Here is a 21,321-nt window from a genome sequence, read left to right on the forward strand (position 1 = left end):
ACAATATAAAGAGATTAGGTCAATACAAACATCTCTGAAATCAGCCCAGCATTAATCTTTCAATGGCAGTATTGTTATTGTAGTATATATATGTATATATGGAAACCCTGGTGACATAGTGGTTAAGCCCTACAGCTGCTAACCAAAAGGTCAGCAGTTCAAATCCACTAGGATGCTCCTTGGAAACCCAGTGGGGTAGTTCTACTCCATTCTATAGGGTCACCATGAGTCGGAATTCACTCAATGGCAACGAGTTTGATTTCTTGAGATATATATATATGTCAAACCAAAAAACCAAACCCAGTGTCATCAAGTCGATTCTGACTCATAGCAACCCTATAAAAGTGTGCATATATTAAACATGATATATATCTAATAGACTGAGGCTGAGGCTTGGTTAATGATATATTGATTCTTAATATGTATGCTGGTATTATTGAATGGTTAAGCTATCTGTTTAAATCCAACCCCTCCCTGGTTATTGCCACTGTTTAAAATCTGTGTGGACACTTTGATTATCTATCTGATTTCACAGTGTTATAAAGCAAGTAATTATTCTCAAGTTAAGACTGGTTACTTTGTAATCAAAAGGCCTTGACCACAGGTCAGGAGAGTGAAATGTGTTGTGAGGGTTAAATTCCTCAGGCCTGGAATTGGCCTGAGCTGTACTACTGGAAGAAACCCTGGTGGCGTAGTGGTTAAGTGCTACGGCTGCTAACCAAGAGGTCGGCAGTTCAGATCCGCCAGGCGCTTCTTGGAAAAACTCTATGGGGCAGTTCTACCCTGTCCTCTGGGATCACTATGAGTCGGAATCGACTCGACAGCAGTGGGTTTGGTTTTGGTTTGGGTCCTAGTGAAATAAGAACTATACTCACATTTCACTGACTCCTGATCCAGTCATAAAACAATTGATTAATGATACTGCTTTCTAAACATTGGTCCTTGAATGGCAATTTTGAGGTAGTTTGTGCCAGTTGTCATCTATGTCTGTTGACATCAGTGAGATTAATTATATGTGTCTGGTCTTGTTGAGACCCTGGAAGGCACTGCTGTTGAAGCTGGTTGCATAGCAGGAATACGTCCTTGTGACCAGAAAAAAATGTAAAAAAAAAAAACACTAGTTGAGACTCCATTCCAGAAGCAGCCTAAAATATTACCATTTGAGTTTAGAAAATTACCCAGAGATTATACATGATGGGGTAAAAATTGCCTCAATATCATATCACTGGTCACACCAGGTAGATTATTGAAATCCAAAAAAAACTGGGAACAAGAGCCCGTCATAAACATCTCTTAACCTGCATCTTTTCCAAACTGTCTCAAATATATTTCTTTTTCACTTTTTCAGACTCCCTGGTTGTGGGATACAAGGCACTGCTGGTACAACTACCCCAATCAGGTAAGGAGACATTACTTTCTGGTTTTTCACCTGAAGAATATCTTCCTTAGGTCAGTGTCATGGTTTCAGGTAGGTCCCAACAGGTTGCACAGCCACCTTGCTATTGGCCCCTCGTGCTGATTGATGCTGGGTATAGCTCTACTGAGGAAAAAGTTTGTATGTTCATAGTGAAGTTCAGAATCAAAGCCCAGTTGCTTTAGCAGATAGAGTAAGCTTGGAACGTACATTTACTGGAGGGTAGGATGCAATCAATCCAACAGGTGGAATATTCCTGTTTCTAACAGCTGATCTGTTTCTAATTACCGAGGAAAGTCTGAAGACCTGATGACAGAACAGGCCTGTCTCAACAGCATGTGGAGAAAGCTCAAACGTGCAACTGGAGCAGGCACGCTGAGTTCATTTCCTTCTGTGGCTCTGGAGCTGATTCAAAATATGTAAATCAAGCACCATTTCCTTGAGCACAGAAAATGGGCCTGTACCATTGTTTATGGGTGGATTATTCCTGCAATAAAAAGAGCATTATTTAAATTGAGATTAAAATCATATCTCAGAAAGAGAGCATTTCAAATCCCTGCCCACTGACATATCTTTGCATCTGTCCATGAATGATTTGTTGTGGTCCCAGATCAGCTAATATTTGAATATCAATCCTGGGACTTTTCTCTTTTGATTGAAATATGTTATATAAGAGAAAGTAAAAAAGTAAAGCCACTAGATATTTTGGTGACGAAATAAACAGGACACATGTTATAATAAGCAACTTGGATTTTTTACTTTTACCGGGGCTCTTTTGGGTTGTCTTTGTAGAGGCATTTGGTGTCTATGGTGTACATAACGCTAATGCTGAGAGACTCGTCATATATCTTCCCTGTTACACATTATGTTGCAACAGTAGTGAGAGGCAGGCATTGGATACTTCTTGGACAAGTTCAAGGCTATGGATACATTGAAATGGAATTCCAGCTTGCATTACCATCTCTTTCAAGTAGTTTATGCAGATTATAAGAGAATGTAAATAAGCAACGTGAAGTGGTTAGAGAGAGCTAAGCCTTCCATGACTGACAGAGACTAAAAGAGCATAGAAACCAATCGCCATTGTACACAATTGTAATTCTCAGGCCAACTGCTGTTTTACTGTCTTAAATACTTTAGTATTTTCATTTAAAGCTCTCTTGGTGTCCTATAACGGTACACTAAGTGGGAAAATCCACATATAACTAAAATTCTATTTTTAAGTGTATACCAAAAGGCTTCTAAAACCCTACCTTGAATGTTGGTGTGGCAGCTGCTCTAATGCACCACACTTAAGAGGAAAATTGTGTCACATGAAAGACACAGAGAACAAATGTCATATGAAATGCAATACCCACCCTTTTCCTTAACTGTAATGTCATCTGAAATAACTTTCACATTTATGGATGGAGCTGAGAAATTGCTTATTTTGAGAAAATTATTTGCAGTGACCCTAAATGTAGCTACAGACTGCTTCACAGACAGCACTAAAAAATTCCACATGAAAGTCTGAAGGTATGGTAGATACAGTTATGTTTAAAAATAGGAAACATCATTAGCATTTAAGGAAAGCTACCATATGTGGGGATTCAGATCAAGATTAACTATTCTTATACTGATAAGACATCATTGCTTATCTGTGAATAATTCGGTATATAGCTCCTGAAATCTCGGACAAATTCATGATCTCTTGTGGAAAAGTGGTCATCCTAAATAAACCCCATAAACTAATTTTTAAAAAATAGCTACTTTTGTGTGTGTGGAAAAAAATTAAACCGTATATAATTGTTATGTGTGTAATCATGGTTATGCATGTAATTATAGAGCTTTGTGTATAATTATGTCTGTATAAATATATAGATTGCAGTTCAGGCAGTCAGTGTCAAGCCTTAATAGCACTTTTAAAGATGGAGCATTCTCATGAAGCATGTTTATTATGTCTTTAGCATATTAAAAAATAATTGAACAGATTTTAGAGGAAAGGATAGTGGTCTGCCTTCAATTTTATTCAAGATACACTGCTCCTTGTGTGTGGGTATGCATATTATATTGTATATTACACACACGATAGCTTTTTATGTATGTGTATATATTTGAAGTTTTAAATAATTTAAAGTTGTGTTTGGTTGAAGCTTGTATAAAAACACCAAAACCAAACCCATTGCCGTCGAGTCGATTCCGACTCATAGCAACCTTTTGGACAGAGTAGAACTGCCCCATAGAGTTTCCAAGGAGCACCTGGCGGATTCTAACTGCCAACCTTTTGGTTAGCAGCCACAGCACTTAACCACTATGCCACCAGGGTTTCCTGAAGCTTGTATAGCTTGTTGTAAAGAGCACAAATGGGAGTGAAAAGCCCTAGTGGTGGTTACAGGGCCTTAGGAAGTGTAAGACCGAGATCAGCCCCTTAACCTGACTTAACTGACAGCCATTTCCTGTCAACTGTACAATCTGGAAAATGATATTACTAACGTTATAGGGTTGTTATGAGACTCAAATAAGATAACATGCACCTAAGCATTGCCAACTGCAAAGAACTCCACGAATATAGTAATTATTATAATGCTATCCTCTGTTATGAACTCAGGAGTTTCTAGACATGTTCTAACTTGTCCTCATCACCCCCCTGTGCAGTTTTCCCAGGTGGTGATGCAGGGAGTATGGAGTCTCATTAAGAACAGAAATTTACTTCCGTTCAAGACCCTTGGTTTAAAGGCTCCTGAAGTCAGTGCCCTATTTTTCTAGATTTCACTGCTGCCATACATCTGACCCGAACACTTGTCCCTCATGGCTGATGTCTTCAAGTTTTAAAAGGACATTTTAGGAGGAAGTGTATTCTCTCCAGGGTGTTGCTGAGCATTACAAACACATTGGTGTTCATCATCACTTAGAGTTTAGGATCGCGGGTTGGAGAATATCCTATCTTGTCGTGCATTTTGTTGTCAAAAACCTGTGAGAGGGATAACTATTTTCCTAGATGCTCATGCTTAGGGTTGGTAGAGTTGATAATTAAGGGAGCCCACCTTCTTGTGGTAATCATCTGCGATGCTGCTGTTGGTGTATAAAGCTTTTAAATTTCAATTGTATTTACTCTACACCTTGTTTGTAAGGGTGTGGAGATGTTTGTGTGATCAGTTTAGAAGATTTTTCATTTATTCTAACAAAGCAAGACATTTCCCTACAACTCAATACAACAATCAGAAACAACTCATCAAAGATGATTGTTTAAAACTCTGTTTTGTTTTGATGAATTTATGTGCAAAATAGATACCTATGACTCCCACTGCCTCTCTGAGCCTCTCCCCATCTCTGAACCTTTGAGGCAGGTACAGCAAGTGTTACCCCCATTTTACAAAAAAGAAAACTAAGACCCAAACTCTGTATCTACTAAACTGTGGAGCTGGGATTTGATCTCAGATTTCCTAGCTGGGCTGGACTATATCTTTTAATAAACATTTTTGAGTCATCCTTTTTGATATTTGCAATGTACTGAACATTTCCTAATAACGAGAAATCTCCCGGATTAATGGAGCATAATGGAACTCTATGCCACGGTGACCAGTATAGCACTCCCGTTTCTCTCACCTACCTCACTTGCCGCTGTGCTGTGGAATTTCCCAGCAGTTGTCCAGGATTATTCTTTTGTGTGTGTAGTAGAATATTTTTTCCAAGCTGCCTAAGGAATCTTGCAGATACGCATTTTAAGGATCATAAATGTTATTGTTAAGCTCGATAAAGAATTGGATATCAGATGTTCATACTGATTAATGCTTTTTGAGTTGGAGATAAAATGAAAATAATGCCTCAGGCTGTGGATTAGAGAGGCATCCTTCAAAGTCCTGTTATTCACAAGGAGAATGGACCAGGAATTACGTTTGTTCAGGCTGCAAGACTATGTCAGTTTTCATGACTGAGCTTCAGATGTTTGGAATACAAATTGGGTTCCCTATTAACTGCTAAGGGGCCCTGGTGGTACAATGGTTAAGCGCTTGGCTGCTTTAACAAAAGGTCAGCAGTTTGAACCCACCAGCTGCTCTCAGGAGAAAGATGTGGTAGTCTGCTACTGTAAAGATTGCAGCCTTGGAAACACTATGGGGATGTTCTACTCTGTCCTATAGGGTTGCTGTGAGTCGGAATTGATTCAGTGGCAACAGGTTATTAACTATTGTTCTTTCCCTTTATTTCTTTCATCCTCAGCCACTTACAACTGACCTTCACTACTACTACATCCTGGAGCTGTCGTTCTATTGGTCTTTAATGTTTTCCCAGTTCACTGATATCAAAAGAAAGGTAAGAGTGGTTGCTCACATGTGTCTTTAATGGTTTTTGGCAGACGGGTGTAGAGTCTCAAAGACATTAACCCCTTTCTACCCACAGCCCTAGGCTAGTGCTACTTTCTGCCTTATTACAGAAAGTTTGCTTTCTTGTTTGGTCTGTTTTGTATTTTGTTCCCATTGTCTCTTTGCTCTTTCCCAGAAACCTAGTGATCTTTTTTCCATAGAACAATATAGCAGTGAACCCCAATAGCAGTAATTTTCTCTCAGTCTGATTCTGTTCTAAAAATTAAATAAAGAAAAAAAAATTTATTGGTAGCTCCTGGGGGAGAGTAAAACCTGAGTGTTCCAGACCTCCATAATGGATTTTTCCCCAATTTAAGAGGAAAAGATATGTCAAAATATGTGATGAAAATACAACATTCCTAAAGAAACTAATCTGTTTTTCACCCCCTCCACTTCATTGAAACAACTCTTGCTGAGGGCACGCATGACGCACTCGTTTCAGCTCCCATCCTACTAGCTTCTGGGCAGAATTGGCACTTCTGACCATTCCCTGCTCTTTTTACTTCCACGGTGCCATTTTCCCCAGATTCCCACACTTGGATCATTCTTTCAACGTTGTCTTTGCTGGCTACCATTTCAGTACCTCATCCTCTACTAAGCTGTATATACCGGGGTTCTGGCCCTGGTTTCCAAAGGGCAGTCTTCCTGGATGATCGAGCTTACATACTCAGACACTTCCACCTGTAACCTATGTGTCAATAACGCCCAAATGTTCCTCTTCTGTTCCATATTCTTTCCAGGCTCAAACTTCCACAAATCTAGTCGCAAAGAGTAGAATCACTTTTTTGTGTGCCATATCATATAATCCTCACAACAACTCTAAGATCTACATTATTACTCATTATTTATCCTCATTCTATGGATGAGGAAACTGAACCTCACACACAAAGTGTTCCAACTGTAAGCATGCTCTTCTTCCTCCAATAATTTTTATAGCCAATAGCCAACTAAAATACGAAGAGTTTTCCCTTTGATCTCCTGTTTCTTATTCCTCGCACCTGCTTCCTTAACATCACTGACACTGATTTAGTTTAGATGCTTTCCACTTTTTCCCATCTACTACAATAGCCTCCTAAATGGTCTTCCTATCTAAATAGTCATTCTTGTCCATCTACCACTTAATAGGAGTACACTTGATAAAAGTTATGTTTCTAAAACCTTCAAGACAAAGTCCAAACTACTTGCAATGGTGTGTAAGGCTGTAGATCATATGGTTCAAATCTCTCTCTCCAGCCTTATCACTCTCATTTCTCACCACCCCCCTTCCTGCACACACATTTGCCCTAGCTACAGATAAATCTTCCCACCATTATCCAAATGCATAAAGTTTTCCTATGCCTCCTTTTTTTTTTGTCACACAAGACCCCTGCCTGTGGCTAGGATATACCCTACCTCTCCCTCCTTACCAAGCAAGACCTCACTCAAAAGTGAGCTTTTCTTTGAAGCCTTATTCAACTCCCTCGTGGTTTTTTAACCACTCCCTCCTCTGTATTTAGCTTATAAGAGTGCCCTACACTTCACCACATTGTATTTTAACACTGTGGTGACCCCCTTTTCCCCTTCACAAGACTTGAGGGTGAAGAATAGAATGTATTCATCCCTACATCGTTCATGACTATCAATGCACCTACTCATGGTGGGGATCAGTAAGTTTAGGGTGAATGAATTAATAGACTCATCAGAATGTCATATGACTTATTAATGGGTATCTTCCAAGTTCCTTTCAAAACAGGACTGTGCATTATGATGGAGCATAATACTACAGTATATTATTTCTTGGTTAGACCAGTAATCTGCTGAGTCACAAGTGGTATCTGCGTGGCAGCTAAAAAGCATTTAGGAGTCTATGGTCCTAGCACCTGAGTCCACCTTTCTCAGATATGTGCCTTCCACCATCCTACATCAGTGGCTTACCTGGCTGGCAAAAAAAAAAAAAAAAAAAAAAAGCTATCTTTCCTATAACTACAAGGCCAGAATTTGGTACTATATGTCAGCTGATTTTCAGAAGTGAATGGTCCCTGTTAGGGGTTAGGCATAGCAGATGACTCATTGGCACTGCAGTTTGTGACTCCCTTACATGTTGCACCAAACATTCTGGGTCAATTTCTGGTAGCATTTCAAATCCTTCAGTGATGGTATGCCAATTAGGTCTCTGTCTTACATGTAGAACTTTCTTCATTCATGTAGTCAACACTCGTAGATTATCTTCTATATGCTAGACACTGTACTAGGCTTATGCATTTCATTTTCTTTTGAGAAGCACTTCTGTCAAGAAAGTCACGTAAAAGACTTGTATAACAAACAGGAAGGTAGAACATTCTTCCAATTTAGTAGCTGGGAAAATTGATGCACCATTAATTTTTGTGACTTTCTCAAGGCCTTGCAATGTAGGAATGGATTAGAGCCCAAGTTTCAAAGCAAAGTCCTGTGCCTCACACTTAGATTAGGCATATACACATTTCTGCATTGTCTTGCTTTGTCTGGCCATGCTCTTGACATTAGTAGTGGCAAGTCCATCATAGCTCTTCACTATTTTACTGATTTCTTTTTTTGCTTCATTATTTAGGAGTGACATCTAGAGTCAAAGAGACTAATAACAGCAGGAGTAGTTATTCCTGGCTCCCAGGAGCCTAGTCCTAGTGAGATACCAAAAGCCACCAAGCTCCCCACTTGCTTGAGCTTTCTCAGCATCCATGTATCATGTCTTTTAACTAACCAACAGGGCTACCTAAGTGTCTTCATTGCTTTAAGCCAAATTACCATTATCTTAATAGTTATCATAGGTGGACTGCTTTCAAGGGTTGAAGCATTTCATTGTGTATGATTTTAATATCTAGCATCAGTGTAGAAAACACCTATAGAAAGAGTCATTTTACGGTAAGTTTCATGGAATTGATCCTAGACCTATACATATTGTCAATGTATAGAAATTAATACATTTTTCTAGTCAACTCCAATAAACTTGTGTTAGACATCTTACACCTCTTTCTCCTTCACTTGGTCAGAGTACCTTTGTACATTCCTGATAAAATTGGCTTACTCTAGTTTCTTGCACAAAATGGGAATTCAGCCATCATCAGGCCTGCTTATTACTCAGCACAGGTTTTAATAAGTAAGGCCTTTTACTCTGCTGCCATCTCTCATTAGTGAGCTGTAGCTCTTTTCTCTTTAGCATCTTTGTGACCGGCACCGCAGGTCTTGGTGGTTCCCTCCTGATTGCTCTACCATGTGGTGAACCTGCTGGTCTAGCCATCGAGAGGATTTATGGCATGTTCTTACTGCGAAGTACACTCCCCGCTTCTACATTGGAACTGTTAACTAAGATTTCTAAAAACAACCTGTTCCCTAATTACAGGATAGAGATGTTTGAAGACACTTGTTGACAAAATAGTTTGGAAACTACCTTTGAAGGCTGTTTGTAGGGTTGTTAATAGAAGGGTTATCAAAATGTTTCTTTAGCTCCCCTATTAAATGACAATGAGCTCAAATGGCCAGGAATTTATAAACATTGGATCCAAGTGCATACTTCAGACTGTTGGAATCAGTATCTTAAATGAGGTTTCCAAAGACCAAACCAGTTGGTGTTGAGTTGATTCCGACTCATAGCAACCCCATGTGTTGCAGAGAACTGTGCTCCCTAGGGTTTTCAAGGCTGTGACCTTTCAGAAACACATTACCAGGCCTTTCTTCCAAGGCACCACTGGGTAAGTTCAAATCGCCAACCTTGCTGGTAGTTGAGCGCACAACCATTTGTACTACCCAGGGACTCCAAATGAGGTTTAGAAACCACTTTTTGTGATGTAATAAGTTCAACAGTCTTTCTAAAATGGCATTTATATTCACAAACTCTTCTCCTCCTCTAGACGCATCCTACAGTTGCTCTTTTTTTTTTTTTTTTTAATTCCTCTCTTTCCAAGTAGAAACTGGAGTTTTAAAAATCAGAGGAGAAGCTCTCATCCCTGCGATGACAGAACGCAGTGCTTCCTACTTGCACATTCCAGGACTGGTACTTATTTGGTCAGTGAGTTAGAAATACTATTAATCTCCCCAGAGGGAAGGGACTAGCCAAGATGTTGTCGTTTGATATAACAGACTTATAATTTAAATATTCTATTATATGCTATAAAGTTATGTAAACATTTTTTAGGGTTTTTCCTTACTTACTTACTCCTTGCCTGTCTTCCTCCTTTCTTTTCTTCCTTCCTGTTTTTCTTCTTTCCTTTGTAAAAAGAAATCGTTAAAATATTTTATTAAAACAATAGATATATTCTTTTTTCTAAATTTTAATTATTTTGTTGTTAAGAATATGCACAGCAAAACATAACACTTCAACAGTTTCTAAAGGTACATTTAGTGACATTGATTACTTTCTTTGAGTTGTGTAACCGTTCTCACCCTCCTTTTCTGAGTTGTTCCTCCCTAATTAACAAACTCACTGCCACTTAAGAGTCCTGTCCAACCTTTCATGTTGCTGTTGTCACTTTGATCCCATATAGATAGTTCTTAAAAGAGTCGAATGCTTAAGGCAGACCTTTTTTACTAGTTAAGCTAAACTGTTGTTCAGTTTTAAGATGACTTCAGGAAATATTTTTGGTTTAAGGTTTAAAGATTATCTCAGGGCAATAGTTTCAGGGGTTTATCCATCTTCCCTGGCTCCAGAAAATCTAGAGTCCATTAGAATGTGGAATTCTGTTCTGCATTTTCCACCTTTTGGTAAGAATTCCTCTATGGAATCTTTGATCAAAACGTTCAGTAATAGTAGTCAGGCACCATCCATTTCTTCTGGTCTCATGGCAAAGGAGGCAGCTGTTCATGGAAGCAATTAGCCACACCTTCCATATCCTCCTCGTATTCCTGACACTCCTTCCTGCAACAAATAAATTGGTAGTCAACATTGTTTGATACCTTTTTTATATCCCAAGGCTTAATTTTTATTAAAATGCTGTCCTTTAGCACGTGTTCACAATGAGTATTTCTTCTGCACATCTAAATTTTCCAAAGGAAGCTAGTAAATATAATCATGTTAGCTCTCAGAACAGCTTGCTTATGTCTAAATCCTATGTCCTTTTAACTAAGCTGCTGTTTGGCTTGAAGGCCTGGAATGTTGGCCAAAGAGTCCTGCTCGTGTTCAGAGCCCTTCACTGGAAATTATCCATGGCAGTGATCCAGGGCCCAGCTGGTGAAGTCAGCTTGTTGCTCTTTTGGTTTTTAACCTGAAAGAAACACTACCTCTTGTAGAAGATTCCTGGCAGAGAAAGCAGAGGGTGGTATGATGATTAAGTTTTACAAGAAACGTATTGATGGGCTTGTTCTCTGGTAACTTTTTATAGAGAATAGCTGGTGTCTACTGTGGGCATGATTTAGCTGCCTACAGGGGACCTGCCATATTCCACATCTTTCCTGCTTTAATTAATTTTAAGATAGCTTTAATCAGTATGTTATGAGATTGACTACAATCATGTACATGAAACTATCTAGTACAGTGCTTGACGTACAGTAGGTGCTGTAGAGCTTAGAACAGGTGCCTGGCATATAACAAGTATTTGTTGAATCAAAATCTAGTGGTCGATGTTCTGACCAGGGACCTAATAGATGGTCCTGAATAGAATGGGAGAAAAATATAGATCAAAACTGAAATTCCTTTTTTAAAAAAGCCCAGACTTACTGGACCGGTAGAGAATAGATGAACTCCAAAGACTATCACTCCAAGATAATGCTTTAAACTGGGAACTCACACCACTCCCAGAGGTCACCTTTCAGCCAAATGACAGTTTGACCCATAAAATAAATATCACCTGTGAGTACTGTGCTCCTCAAAATAATTGTCTAGATGAAACCAAATGGTTAATATTTACCCTAGACCAAAGATGAGAAGGCTAGGGGGAGCAGGGAAGCTAGATAATGGAAACAGAGCAACCAAAACGGAAATGAGAATGTTGAAGAGTTGTAACCAGTGTCACTGAACAATATGTATAGAAATTGTTAAATGAGAACCTATTTTCCTTCATAAACTTTCACCAAAACAAAATAAAATATATATTTTTAAAATCTAGTGGTCAAAACAAAACAAAAATTAGACGTCATAGAATTTTTTATTTCTCGTCAAAGAATTTAAAGAAATAGTAATGATGGAGAGGGACCAAAGGTTGCTACCCTTTCACTTTTCCTAGTAAGGAAATTTAAAAAAACACTGGTCATTTATCACCATGAGTTCATAAATGAAAACACATTTTAACATAAAAGAAAAGGAGAAAGGGCATCTTGAAATACAGGCTGATCCTTTGTCTTTATGAAGTCATTAGAATCATCTTATTTTTCTCATTTTTGTCCTAGACTAGGGGAAACATTGGCTAATATGGCTTAGAGGTTAAAGATATGGGATCTTCAACCATTTACTTGCCCAGCTCTACTCCTGATTTGATGTAACCTTGAGCAAGTAACTTCATAGAATGGAGTTCATATAACGTACCTCATGGGTGTGCTGTGAGGATAAATGAGCATTACATGTACTTAGTACAGTGCCTGGCAGATAGTAAGTGCTCAGTAAATATGAGCCATTACTGTAGTTATTAATGTGGCTCACCAAACATTGCCAGCTCCCCTTACTCAGGCACACGGGAAGGATTGTACTTTCCAGCCACAGCTCTCCAGTGGTTGAGTGGGGCCATGTGGCCAGTAGGCTGTGAACAGACTTGGCTTCAGCCCCTTCTGGGCTGGAGCATTTCATTGCCACTGTGAGGCCCTCTAGGGCTCTCTCCTAGCCCAGTGCAGTGATTGGTAACATCTGCTGTGGAGGCCTCTCCATTTCAGCCTGGGTCCCTGTGTGACTTAGTAAGCAGAACCTCCCTGCCAACCAGTGGTAATTTTTCAATGGCTAAGAAATAAGCCTTTGTTTTAAACCGCTTCAATTTTAAGGGTTTTGTTCTTGCAACCCTGACTGGCACAACTATTATTAATAATATGGCTAATTATAAATTTCCTAGAACAATATTTGGAGCCCTGGTGGTGTACTGGTTAAGAGCTCGGCTGCTAACCAAAAAAGGTCTGCAGTTCAAATCTACCAACTGCTCCTTGGAAACCCTATGGGGCAGTTCTTCTCTGTCCTGTAGGGTCACCATGAGTCAGAACTGGCTCAATGGCACCTAACAACAACAACAGAACAATATTTGGAAAGAATTTGTCGATGTCAGAAGTTCTCAAAGTATAGTCTGTGGACCCCTGGGGGGTCCCTGTGACCCTTTCAGGCGATCTGCAAGGTCAAAACTGTTTTTATAATGATACTAAACTGTCATTTGCCTTGTTAACCATGTTGCCATTTGCACTGATGGTACACAAGCGGAAATGGGCAAAATTGCTGGCAGTGGCACCAAACTGTGCTTGTAGTTACCGTATTCTTCACTGCCAGTGTTTGTTTTATTAAAGTGTTTGCTTTATTAAATCCCTACTCTACGTATCTTTTTAGTATTTTGTGTGATGAAGTGGGAAGTGTGCATAAAGAACGTCTGCTGCAGACTGATGAACAATGGTGTCTCCAGAAAAAGCATGTGCAGGGAATCTGTGTTGTAAGCTTAACTGATGGCTTTCCCCCCTCCCCATAGAGTCCCATTTTTACATGAAACAATGACTGACAAACTATGGTTATTCCAACTTGTATTTTTGGCACACTTTGTCTTAAAAATGTACCAAGTGAGCCTGGTAAATTGTTTCCAGGAAAACAACTGACATTCTTAGTTGTGAATAATAGCACTCAAGCTTTCAAGTGAAAATTACAGATTTGGAAAACCTGTATCCACCATCATGAGCTTGATAACATCTCAGTATTTAAAGACCTTCTTGATGAGATTGGTAGTGATGTTAACAAATGTGATTTTCTTTTAATACTGTAAAATAAAATGTGTCATTGACTCAGTGAACCAGTATTTTCCAAACAACCAATGCGTGATGTTACAGAATTATGTATCAGTGGGAGATCCATTCAAAGTGCAGATCAGACCAATGGATTTTAATGTAATGGAGTAAGAAAATTTATTGATATGGTTTCATTCTCCACATTGCAACTAACCTTTAAGAATCTCCCACGTGTCAAGTTTTGGTACAGTATCAAAGAAGAGTGTCCACAGCCATCTGAAAGGCTACTGAGATACTTCTCCCTTTTCCAACAAACACATATGAGAGACTGGATTTTCTTCACAAATTTCAGCCAAAACAACATAAGGCAACAGATTGAATGTATAAGCAATTGTAAGAACACAGCTTTCTTGTCTTAAGGCAGACATTAAAGAGATTTGTAAAAATGTAAAACAATGCCACTCTTCTCACTCATCTCACTCTTTTTTTTGGGGCGGGGGGGCAACTGTAGTTATTTTCCTAAAAAAAGAAAATTTGTTAACACAGAGTGCTTATTTAAAATAAATTATTTTTTAATTTCTCAGTTTTAATGTATAATATGGCAAACACTGACACATATAACTTACACAAGCAAACACTCCTTGGTCTCAATAATTTTTTGTTCTTGTGCTTTAGGTGAAAGTTTGCAGAGCAAATCAGTTTCTTATTCAAAAATTTATACACAAATTGTTTCGTGACACTGGTTACAATCCCCGCAATGTGTCAGCACTCTCTCCCTATCCACCGCAGCTTCCCCGTTTCCATTTGTCTCATTTTCCTGTCTTTTCCTGCCGTCTCATCTTTGTTTTTGGGCAGGAGTTTGTTGCCCATTTGGTCTTATATACTTGATTGAATTGAGAAGCACATTCCTCATGTGTATTATCATTTGTTTTATACGCCTGTCTACTTTTTGGCTGAAAGGTGAACTTTGGGAGTGGCTTCAATTCTGAGTTACAAGGTGTTCGGGAGCCCTAGTCTCCGGGGTTCCTGCAGTCACTTGTCAGACCAGTTAGTGTGGTCTTTTTTGTGAATTTGCGTTTTATTCTACATTTTTCTCCCACTCTGTCTGGGACACTCAATGTGGTTCCAGTCAGAGTGGTTGGTGGTAGTAGTCAGGCACTAACTAGTTGTTCTGGGCTCAGACTGGTGGAGGCTGTGATTCATTTGGGCCATTAGTCCTTTGAACTAATATTTTCCTATGTTTTTGGTTTTCTTCATTTTCCTTTGCTCTGAGTGGGGTGAGACCAAGAGACGTATCTTAGATGGCTGCTCGCAAGCTTTAATACCCCAGACACTATGCACCAAAGTAGAATGTAGAATATTTTCTTCATGAACTATGTTATTCCAATTGACGAAGATGTCCCCCTAGACCACAGTCCCCAGCCTTCAGCCTCAGTAACTTGGTCCCTCAAGGTGTTCGAATGTGTCTCGGAAGCTTCTGTGACCATGCCCACTTTGTGTTCTATTATATATATGAATATAGATGCTGTATATACAAATACACATGTAAAAATATCTACAGTCTAACTTATATATGTACGTAGGTATAACCTTATACACCTTCCTTTTCCTGTTCTGCCTATGTATTTGCGTGTAAGTTATTTGTTTTTACCATTGTTGTAGGGTTGTGTATGTTACAGTATTTACTGTGGTTGCCTTCCCCCCCCTTATGTTCCTCTAAGTGTCTTCCTTTGCCTTGATCTACTTGTGATGACTTACCCTATGATTGTGTATTGTCTTTCCCTTCACCAAAGTTAACACTTGTCTATTACCTAGTTAATAATTTCCCCTGCCCACCACTTTCCACCCTCGTAACCATCAAAGTTTGTTTCCTTCTGTGTGTAAACCTTTTCTTGAGTTTTTATAAGAGTGGTGTCATACAATATTTGTCCTTTTGTGATTGACTTATTTTACTCAGCATAATGTCCTCCAGGTTCATCCACGTTGTGAGATGTTTCACAGATTCATCATTGTTCTTTATTGTTGCATAGTATTCCATGGTATTCCTTTGCATAGTTTGTTTATCCATTCATTTGTCGATGGGTGCTTAGAATATAATTTTTAAAAAGTTGCCATCAAATTGATCCTGACTCATGGCAACTCCATGTGTGACAAAGTAGAACTGTGTTCCATAGGGTTTTCAATTCCTCATTTATTGGAAGTAGATCACCAGCTCTTTCTTCCAGGATACCCCTGGGTAGATTCAAACCACTAGCCTTTCCATTAGCACTGAGTGCTTAAACATTTCCCATACCCAGGGACTCCAATAAGGAGGTTAAGAGACTAAAAAGTTTGAGAACTGCTGGTCTGGATTATATTTAAGCCTTTCTTGAGAATATGACTTCCAGCGCATCAACAGATGAAAGGATAAATTACGGTATATTCGCACAATGGAATACTGTGCATCGATAAAGAATGATGATGAATCCGTGAAACATTTCATAACATGGAGGAATCTGGAAGGCATTATGCTGAGTGAAATTAGTCAGGTGCAAAAGGACAAATATTGTATGAGACCACTATTATAAGAACTCAAGAAATAGTTTAAACAGAGAAGAAAATATCCTTTGATGGTTATGAGAGGGGGAAGGGAGGGAGGGAGAGGGGTTTTCTTAGATAGTAGATTAGAACTGTTTTAGGTGAAGGGAAAGACAACACACAGTACAGGAGAGGTCCACACAACTGGACTAAACCAAAAGCAGAGCAGTTTCCTGAATAAACTGAACGCTTCAAAGGCCACTATAGCAAGAGCAGGGGTTTGGGGACCATGGTTACAGGGAACATGGTTACAGGGAACATCTAAGTCAATTGGCATAATAAAGTCTATTAAGAAAACATTCTGCATCCCACTTCAGAGCATGGTGTCTGGGGTCTTAAACGCTAGCAAGCGGCCATCTAAGATGCATCAATCGGTCTCAGCCCACCTGGAGCAAAGGAGAATCAAGAACACCAAAGACACAAGGTAATTGGAGCCCAAGAGACAGAAAAGGCCACATAAACCAGAGACCACATTAGCCTGAGACCAGAAGAACTAGATGCTACCCAGCTACAACCGATGACTGCCCTGACAGGGAATACAACAGAGAACCCCTGAGGGAGCAGGAGAGCAATGGGATAAAAAAATGGGATGCAGACCCCAAATTCTCATAAAAAGAAGGTCCCCAGACCTTCTGTTGGCCCAGGACAGGAACCATTCCCAAAGCCAACCCTTCAGACAGGGATTGAACTGGACTATGGGATAGAAAATGATACTGGTGAAGAATGAGCTTCTTGGATCAAGTAGACAATGTGAGACTATGTTGGCATCTCCTGTTTGGAGGGGAGATGAGAGGGTAGAGGGGGTCAGAAGCTGACCAAATGGACACGAAAAGAGAAAGTGAAGGGAACAAGTGTGCTGTCTCATTAGGGGGAGAGCAATTAGGAGTGTATAGCAAGGTGTATATAAATTTTTGTGTGAGAGACTGACTTGATTTGTAAACTTTCACTTAAAGCACAATAAAAATTTAAAAAAAGAATATGACTTCCAGATAGTGCTCATATCACCATGTGTTTTCTGTGCTTGAAAAGCTAAAATCATAGCAGATGACATCTGTTAGCCTGAGAGGAATGGGGAATGATTTAGAACTCACTGTAACATCAGTGCTGCTACTTACAGGCACAGTCAGGCAGGCCACTTAACCTCTCTCTCACAGAGGTACAATGCTGCTCTTTCATCTGCCCACTTGGGGTTGGAGTACCAATATTCTTCCCTTAAAGCGTAGGCTTCTTCCAAGGTAGGTATTCCTGACTCGTCAGCCTCTATCCTGTTTCTTTCTCACTACCGTGTCTTCAGAATAGAAGCAGGGAAGATGAGACAGCTCATTTTAATAAGCTACTGCCTGTGATCAAAGCATTTCAACCCAGTGCTGTGTGCAGTCTGCTAGGAGAGCAATTGAGCAGTACTGTCTGAAGAAGAAATGTGTTGGATGGGGCAGTTTTATGGGATTTTATTCAAAGGTTGCCTTAACAACTGATTTACTCCAGCACTCAAACTCCCATGTGCCTTGCCAAGGGAGATGCTCTTAATCATCTTTAGGTCTTAGAGAGAAAGAACCACCCACTGGACTACCCTGAGGCATGACAGAGGCACATACTACTGTTCCAGCTGTGGGAGGGTGAAAGCCAGGGGCTGATGCTTCTAGTGTGGTGTCAAGGTCCACAGCATTGCTCCATAATAGAGAGACCACCCCCCCTCCCGCCCCCTGCCCAGGGCCCAGGCAATGCTGCTGTTGTACAACTCTGGAGCCTTATGTCTAGGGCTTCAGGAGTCCCACTTTCCCTCAGAAGGTGCCGCTCTCAGTTGGGAGGTTCAGTCATTCATTGCCCTTTGGAGAGTTTCTTTCAAGTCATTCTAGGTGTCTTGGGAAGACACCCATTTTGGCTTAATATAATTCTAACTATCTTCTGGGTTTGTGAACACCCCCAGTTTCTATCTCCATGAGTATAAATGGACCCATTCTCATCTCCTTCCCTTTGGCCTCCTAAGAGGCTCCCTTTTCACCCAAGGCTGATCCTTTGCTCTTAATCCCCCATCTCTTCCCATGTTCTAGGACTAAACCTTGTTCTGTTTGTTAGTCTCTCACTTATGTGTATTTTCTCCTTCCCCACAGTCTTTAAGCATGCTCAACTGTTTCCCCTCTTAAAATATAAATTTAAAAACACTCAATTGTATGTCGTCTTTTATCCAATCCCTTATACCTCTTCCCCTCTAGCCAAGCTCCTGGAAAAAGAGAGTACTGCCACAACTTCACACCCTTCCTTTCCCCCTTCAATCACCCAGTCTTTCATCAGGCATTTGTTTGTGAGAAGTAGCCTGCGGTGGTGGTTAGAGGCCCAAGCTCTGGAGTCACTCAGAACTGGATTCAGATTTGACTCTAGCCCTTTGGGAAAATTATGTAGCATTTAGCACCTCACTGTCCATAAAAATGAAGTTCATAATAGTACTTGACTTATTAGGTGGTTGTTAGGAATAAATCGTAGTGCCTGACACGTTACCATATTTTATGCAAATAACGTGCACATTATGCCTGAACCATTTCACTTAATTTCATCTCTTCCACGTGTTATATGTATGGGCATGTTATTTGAGAAAAAATATGATACATGCTCGATAAAGGCTGGCTAGCATCCTCACTGTGGGTATCACATCAACATTGTTTATAGAACATTTACTGTGCTCCAGATTGAATGAGGTTGCCCGGGCCTTCATAGAGAGCTCAAGCTCTACTGGGGGAGACATGAAAGAAAGCCAACAATTACACAGTGTGATGAGTTCTGTAATAGTAATACTAGCAGCATTAATAGTTGCTTATATTTATATCGGACTTATATTTTAATCTCTAAGCACTTTTCATAATAGCCCACTTAATCCTCACAGTAAACAGTGATGTGGACACCTATCAAATTAACACTCTATATAGGGAACTATGGAAACTGAGGGTGGGGGCATCAGAATTACGTATTTTTGGAGCCCTGGGAAGACTTTCTCAAGGAGTAACAGTTATACCAAGTAACAGATATGAACAAGAAATACTCAAATTTGGCTACACAAATCAGGGATACTTGAGTAGATGACATTTGAGTGTACTGAAAGAGCTTTTGGAAGTTGAGAATTAGTAGGCAAAGTGGAGAGTAGATAGGAGAACACCAGGTAGTTGAGGTGGAGTGGGGCTTGGAGAAAAAAGGAGGAGAGAACAGGAGCATTGCAGAGAAGAAGCTGCATGGCCAGAGGTCTGCCCGGAGACAGGAAAAAGCCTGGCAAGTGACTTCCACAGGGCTGGAGTTTTGAATGTGAGAGGTGTGGGTGGTATGGAGCTCAGGTGACTGAGGAAAGAGGAGATAGAAGGGGGGCATGTAAAGCTGATGATAGTAAGAGTTCCTGCGAGCCCCTCCTGACAACTTACAGAACCATCCCAACCTAGTTGAGCAGAAGAAGACTTTACTAAGCTTCCCTGTAAGGCACAAAACTGAATCCTTGCTTGCCATTGTCATCTTGGGTCTTGAGGCCTTGACAGTAAGGGTGAGGATGTTGGCTTTTGAGTCCTGGGATATTTCTGATTTTAGCTGATCACAGTCTGCCCCCTATTGATCATTCTGGATGTTTTCAACGTAAATGGGCTTACCTGGGAGAGTAAAAAAAAAGTGACTGAGTATTACAGAATAATGGGAATCAACATTGCCTTTATCCCCAAGGATTATTGCAAAAAATGGTGAGTAAAGTGTATTAGCCATTGCATCACTTAAGACTATTATGTCAAGTATATTTGAATATCTCAGTAGTAGTCCTTCCAGCATTAAAAGTTGTGTAAATTAGTGTGTCTGAGACAATGGGAATTTGAACAGAGCCCAGAAAGCGTAACCAAGGCCTTGGGCTGCAGGTGCCTGTGATCTGGCAAGGCCTGTAGTGCTGGAGAACTTTCCAGGACCCAACGTTCAGTGAGAAAAAAAAGACGTGCAAGTATAATTAAAAAAAATACCTACATCATTTGAAAGCAGAATGCGTTTACAGAGTGTGCTTTTTATGGCAAGAGGAAGGGAAAGCATAAAGGAGGACTCCAGGGAGCTGCAAATCAAGCGGCATGCTCTGGCCAGGCACCCTAGGAGGGAATTGGTGGCCCTATCTTACTGTTTTCTGTTGGGCAAATAAAATTTTATTGCATCCTTTTCCAGTAATAAAATCAATTAGAGATTAAATATTAACTAAATAATTCATAGTGTATTGAGATTATGAGTTCTTGATTTTGAAATGGCACCATAAATGTACAACAGAAAGATTGAGTGAACACTGCTTGTACAGCAGTTCTTTATTTTGTTTATATATGTTCCCAGAAGCCATAAAGTAATGGCATATCTAGCAGTAGACAAAGAAATACTGCATCCAAACAGCTTTTGCTTTAAAAGCTTTTCAAATGATCTTGAAGTAATAGGTGTAATTGATCATGAGATTTTGATGGGGGTACCTACCAGAACCTTCTGTTTATAGTTTTTCTGAATTTTGAGAGTAATATGTAATGGATTTCTCCAGAATAACTGTTAAAATTAAATCTCTTACGCATCTTTTATTTGAAGAAATGCGAATATGACCATGAGACTATACAATTGCCACATCTCAGATAAGTGACCAATTTCCCATAGTATGTATGTCCTTTGCTGTAGCTCTAAGGCAGGGGTTGTCACATTTTTCTGAAAATGGCCAGATAATAGTATTTTAAACTTGTGGGCCATACAGTCTCTGTTGCAAATACTCAACTCTGCCATTGTAGCAAGAAGCAGCCATAGATAAAATAAAACAAATAGATGTGGCAGTGTTCTAAGAAAACTTTATTTACAAAAACAAGCGGAGGGCCAGATTTGGTCTGCGTGCTGTAATTTGCCTATCCCTGCTCTAAGGTAGTGAAATCTGGATATGCACATTTGGTGAAGAGTGGGGATGTCAGATCTGAGATAAGGTAAACTACATTCAAATCACATCAGTACACATTTTAGAACTATATTCACATCACATCAGTACACATTTTAAAAACACGTTGGCAGTGACAATGGTAAATTCAAAGGCTTTAACCAGCTAACTTCTTGACACTTAACTCTTTTTAGAATGATGTCTGTGTATGACAGTTCTCTCCCTCAAGGACTAAATGTGTGTAC

General features: G+C 39.8%; 1 protein-coding gene across 2 annotated transcripts in view; it reads left to right on the plus strand.

Annotated features, from left to right (window-relative positions):
• CERS6 (ceramide synthase 6) overlaps positions 1-21,321 on the plus strand; it is a 324,976-nt gene that overhangs the window by 238,124 nt on the left and 65,531 nt on the right. For both annotated transcript variants that reach the window (XM_049887369.1, XM_049887370.1), the window contains exons 5-6: positions 1,349-1,399; positions 5,609-5,701. In XM_049887369.1, the coding sequence (XP_049743326.1) occupies positions 1,349-1,399; positions 5,609-5,701 (144 nt within the window). The remainder of the gene's footprint in view (positions 1-1,348; positions 1,400-5,608; positions 5,702-21,321) is intronic.

This window comes from Elephas maximus, chromosome 6, assembly GCF_024166365.1.
Source record: "Elephas maximus indicus isolate mEleMax1 chromosome 6, mEleMax1 primary haplotype, whole genome shotgun sequence".
Lineage (NCBI taxonomy): Eukaryota > Metazoa > Chordata > Mammalia > Proboscidea > Elephantidae > Elephas > Elephas maximus.